Genomic DNA, 5743 nt, shown 5'->3' with positions numbered 1-5743 from the left:
TTGTTGCTGACCAATACGGTACTAAATATTAATGCCGTAAAAGGGACACCGGCCGTAAAATGTTTTCAAAGTGGTATGACTAAAATACGAAAATAGCGTTGTTTTCGCGAAAATAGCTTTTTTGACTAAAATAAAGTTATTTTCGCGAAAAAAGATTTTGATAAAAATTTGAAAGTAGGGTTAGTTTTGGCGAAAATAACATTTTTGACAAGACAAGTTAGTTTTGGGCTTACACAAAGTTATTTTTGCGAAAAATAAGATTTTGTTAAAATCTGAAAATAGGGTTAGTTTTGGTGAAAATAGCATTTTTGACAAGGATATAGTTAGTTTTGGGCTAAAATAAAGTTATTTTCGCGAAAATAAGATTTTGTTAAAAACCTGAAAATAGGGCTAGTTTTGGCGAAGATATCATTTTTGACAAGGGTATAGTTAGTTTTTGGCTAAAATAAAAGTTATTTATCGGATATATTCGGACTTTTCGGATTACACCGGTACTAGGTAACCACCGGTATTTTGTACGTTGGGGATAACGCGAAATTCAGATTTTGATATAAAAATTTTTTAAAAAGATGGTTAGTTTGGGTTGAAATAAAGTTATTTTCGCGTAAAAAAAAGATTTTAATAAAATATCTGAAAATAGGGTTAATTTTGGTGAAAACAACATTTTTTGACAAAAATGTATTTAGTTTTGGCTAAAATAAAATAGTGTAAGTTTTGGCGAACACAAAGATTTACATATATTCTACAGTTTTTAAAACATTTTTCTGCTTCGTCGAACATAGCGTGGGTGCTATGGATCGACACATTTAGTAAAAACCTACGGTTAGAAGTTCAATATTAAAAAAAATCTTAAGATTCTATCACATACATTTTAAAAGCGAACAATTGAAATTCTACTAGAAAGAATTATACTCTACTGTATGAATATAAAAATTACAAACATATTAGGCTCAGCCTGTCATAGGCGTACGTACATGTTGGCATCTCCTTTAAGTTGTAGGACATATCTTTGATTGTTTCTTTAGTTTTATCGAGCTTCAGTAGCAATAACGGTCTATAATTATGGATCATTGTCATCAACTTAATCCGCTTAATGACAAACAAGTGTGTATAACCGTTTGATGTTGCAAATTTCGGATGAAGCAGAAACAGAAACATGTTAAAATACTTTCAATTAACATTGCTTAATTTACTTAAACTTACAAAAACATTATTATTTCGAAACATGTATGCATATGTGTTATGTAGACCAAATAAAAACATTTTGGATTAAAAATTGTCATTTACGACAACAGAACTATGTTTTCCTGTTTTTATCAAAATCTTTTTTTCGCGAAAATAACTTTATTTTCGCCTAAAACTAACTACATTTTTTGTCAAAAAGGCTATTTTGGCAATAATAACTTTATTTTAGCCAAAACTTACTGAATTTTTGTCAAAAATGTTATTTTCGCCAAAACTAACCATATTTTCAGATTTTAGCAGATTCTTATTTTCGCGAAAATAACTTTATTTTAGCCCAAAACTAACTACATTCTTGTAAAAAATGTTATTTTCGCCAAATAACTATACTTTCAATTTTTTATCAAACTCCTTTTTTCACGAAAATAACTCTATTTCATCAAAACATTATTTTCGTATTTTAGTTAAAAAAAGCTATTTTCGTATTTTAGTTAAAAAAAGCTATTTTCGTATTTTAGTCATAGCGTTTCAAAGTAATTTTATGTAATACTATTTGCTATACTGTTTTGTAGCTACTACATACAACACATACAACACACGCACACACACACACACACACACAGCAGTCATTCAATGCAAATATTGCGTAGTCACTATTTATTCACAGTTTTATAATTCGGTGTTATTTTGTGCAAACTAGTCATTTGACTAGGATATTTGTTTAGTTGTCTGTAACCTATATATAGATTTGTGATAATTTACGACATGATCACAAACCCCGGAAGTGGCTTGCAGACAAACTTGGAAAGATGAATACAACGTAATTTAGTACAGTGAATATCTCCTCCGCTCCTCACTGAACCGAAATGACAACCTTTAAGCTTGGGTCTTCTAAGCCTGTTCTTCATATTGTAGTTATAGGCTTTCATCACAAGAAAGGGTGCCAGGTAAATATCTGACATATACTATAAGTATCTTCCATGGCCGAGAGTGTAAGATAGGCTCATTCCGACCCGAGCGTAGCGTGTTTTGCGGAAGCGAGGTTTACCGAGTTTCCGCAAAACACCCTGCGCGAGGGTCGGGATGAACCTATTTTACACGAGCGGCTATTTTAGATGCTTTTTCTCCCATCTCAGTTAAACAAAATTAAGTCAAAATGTATTTTTTTGCTGGAACTCTTTTGTGGTTAGAAAAAATAATTGCATATGGATATGCGATAATTCGTGGTCTTCATGGATATACGCGCAGTGATTCCGATTATGTTAATAGTCAAATCCGTCTCAGTTAAATAGTTCTTTTGAGAGTGACGCATTATTTTTTGAAAGGTGCGTGAAAACTGTTTTATGGTAACATTTGAAGGGAGAAATAGTTAACTAACGTTCTAAATATTGCCACAAGACAAGGTTTCCATGACGACAGTATTCAACAAGGGAGGTAATTACAATGTGGTGACCATTAAAAAGGAGTTTCATATGGGCATTTTATCTTCGCCCGTGGGCAAGGTAAGAATTTCTAGCCTGGTTAAATTATTGGATCTACTTATCTGAGGTGGGAGAAATAAAAGTCCTGACTTCCACTAGTGACAGATAAATTTGTCATTCTTATTTATATATAACAGAGTTACACAAAGCTTGATAAACAGATAAGCAAGAGGGTTGTATCATTTGTTTATAGAACCTACATTTTGCATTTTCAGGTTGACTATGCCTTCCCTCCTCTGATACCTGGTGGTGCGGTGCATAGTTCTGAGGCCCCTCCTGAGTGGAAGCACCTTCCATCACTTGCCATACCTGATGGTGCTCACAACTACACTAAAGGTAGGAATATTATTGCAATGTCTTAGTTGATCCAAGCTGATTGGACTGCCTTTTGCTTATAATGCTTTCAGTGAGTATAAGACAAATTCATATCGCAACTTAACACAGCAGGTAAAGCCATAATGCAGCCATTATAGGGCGCGGGCAGACCTATATAAACTCAACAACAACTTAACACAGCTGTGGTTAAATTCAGACACTCTGAGTTTCAAATATAGTGTCAAGCATCACTTTTTATAAACAATATCATTTTAAGATTGATACCAGCAATTTTAATATGATAGATTTTTTATAACTGTTTAAAGCAACCTATATGTACTTGAAATGTGAACATGTTGCCCAATAATAATCTAGGTAGAAATTATGTGTCTGTGTTTATATAGAATTGTCATGCTGGTTTTCATAGCCTAGTTACCTAAGACTCTATACCACACAAATCAATAACATAAAAAGGCAATATCAGTCATGGAAGACTCAACTGAGCGAGAGCGTTACAATTATTTAGTAAATAATTAAATAAAACCCAAATATTTTGCAAAAATTGTGAAGCAAGCTTATTACAACATTACATTTTGTTGGTGTGACATTGCTAAGAAAGTCTTAGAGGTATTCACGTTCTGACAAAGAGCATAAATTATTTTAATATTAACCAAAGCAAAGCCTGGATGTTTTGTTCTTTAAGACAGCATATATTTCCACCTTCCCGGAAAAGATGGCAGTGACAAAACTGTGTATGGAGTGGCATGCTATCGCCAGATTGATACAAAGGTATCAAACAACACTTATATATCAGTTTTAAAGCTGCACTCTCACAGATTGAACATTTTGACAACTTATTTATTTTTTTGTCTTGGAACAGGCCAATTTATGTGAAAATGCATGGAAACCAGTTAAATAAATCATATTTAAGTTCAAAAATTGATGTTTTATGGATTTTTCTTAAACTGTTAGTAATGCTTTTAGCCATAAAACATTAATTTTTGATCGGAAATATTAATTATATATTATAATAATAATTATTAATATTATATTATTTTGTCAGCAGTCTTAAATCTCTAATTTGCAGATGTTAACCAAAATATTGGCTCATTCCAAAACAAAAAACAAAAAAAAGTTGTCGGCACAGTAAATCTGTGAGAGTGCAGCTTTCAAAGCTAACAAGATATTTACTAACGGTAAAAGTTTAAATTGACGTTTGTAAAATTTTGACTTGGTCAGATATTTCCAGCGACAGGAAAAAACAAAGATTATAACAAAATTAGTTTAAAGCCATCTTAAAATACATATAGAATGTATTTACATAGGTGTCTGATTGTTTTCATCTGCTCTCAGGACTTGAAGATCAAGACCGATGATATAACCCGAAGTACTGTGCAAAAAAGTGTCTGTGTACTCAGCAACCTGGTATGAACATTTGTATTTACATTCTGTATAAAGGCTTTGTGTTTACCGTATTTTCTCGACTATAAGACGGGGAAATTGGGTCCCGATTTTTACCCCCAAAGTAGGGGACCCGTCTTATAAGCGAGTCGATAAAATATTAAAAAAAGATTCAAGTCAAAATCAGTTAAATTTTACATAGGGTATTCATCTATCCAGTCTATCGTCTGCTGATATAAGTATGGGGCAATTAAGTAGACAACAACACGAAATCTCTTCACCGCGCGTGCTCTGACGTCACACAGTGTACCGTTATATCTGCATTTTTTCTCATGGCGCGTGTCAGTATAATTAGTTTGACAGATATATTAAATCAATAAATTGGAATCTTAATATGATGTTGGTACCTAACTGTCAATTTGATTAAGCAAACAAATGACAATGCGAATATGAATCCTTTATGTTCGTCGCCAATCAAGGGACAATATTGCCTAAAGCATTATTGCTAAACAAACAGCTATTCATGCCTCGGCTTTTCGCAGTTATGTTATTGAAGCCATTTATTTTGCCGAAGAACTTCATTGGTGTCTTCAATAAAAAAATAAACTAAAACAAACATATGTTGTTATTGATTAATTATTACAATTTCGATAAGTAACGACCTGTCCTGCAAACTTATGTACTCATTTTTAACCTACCTCCAAATAGAGAGCTCACAGTTGACCGCCATTTTCTTTGAGTAAAACAAAAACAGTTACCGCGAAAGTCGATAATTGTCCGTTGAGCTTGAACATTTTTACACATTAGGAAGAATTTTAGCATTTTAGATTTGCTTAAAAATTGACCCCGTCTTATAAGCGAGTCGAAACAAAAAGCACCAGATTTCATGGGCAAAGTTAGGGGGCCGTCTTATAAGCGAATCGCCTTATAGTCGAGAAAATACGGTATCATGGGTGTCATCTTGCCGCCTCTTGCAGCAGATGAAATAATTTTATTGTATTAAATCATGAATGTGTTGAGTCTAGATCTTTTTAATAAAGTATTTATATTAATTCAAACTAAACTATTTTTTAAATGTATGCTCTGTTTTTTCGAAATAACGAAGCATTTCTTGATTTTAAGAGTCAAAAAGGCGTATTTAGAGGCACTCAATAACTTGAACGTATATAAATCTGAATTAATAGATCAGTTTTGAGTGATAAAAAGTGTGCATTTAAAACGCGTGTTAAAAAGAAAAAGAGAGCATATAGGACGCGTAAAGCTAAAGAATTGTACGAGTTGCGAAGTAAAAAACCAAAAGAATTCTGGTTGTAACCGTACAATCACTGTTGTGACCACTAATCATCTGCATTTCCATAATGTAT

At 32.7% G+C, this 5743-nt stretch overlaps 1 protein-coding gene across 3 annotated transcripts in view; it reads left to right on the top strand.

Annotated features, from left to right (window-relative positions):
- Positions 1-1793: 1793 nt before the first annotated feature.
- LOC128231409 (late secretory pathway protein AVL9 homolog) overlaps positions 1794-5743 on the top strand; it is a 36345-nt gene continuing 32395 nt past the window's right edge. The window contains exons 1-4 of one of the 3 annotated variants that reach the window (XM_052944213.1): positions 1794-2129; positions 2879-2999; positions 3682-3767; positions 4332-4403. In XM_052944213.1, the coding sequence (XP_052800173.1) occupies positions 2049-2129; positions 2879-2999; positions 3682-3767; positions 4332-4403 (360 nt within the window). In that variant the 5' untranslated portion in view covers positions 1794-2048. The remainder of the gene's footprint in view (positions 2130-2878; positions 3000-3681; positions 3768-4331; positions 4404-5743) is intronic. The other 2 variants (XM_052944203.1, XM_052944224.1) reach the window with 2 other exon arrangements.

This window comes from Mya arenaria, chromosome 1 (genome assembly GCF_026914265.1).
Source record: "Mya arenaria isolate MELC-2E11 chromosome 1, ASM2691426v1".
NCBI lineage: Eukaryota > Metazoa > Mollusca > Bivalvia > Myida > Myidae > Mya > Mya arenaria.
The sequence above is the reverse complement of the archived record's forward strand: the minus strand, read 5'-3'. Positions and strand labels throughout refer to the sequence as shown.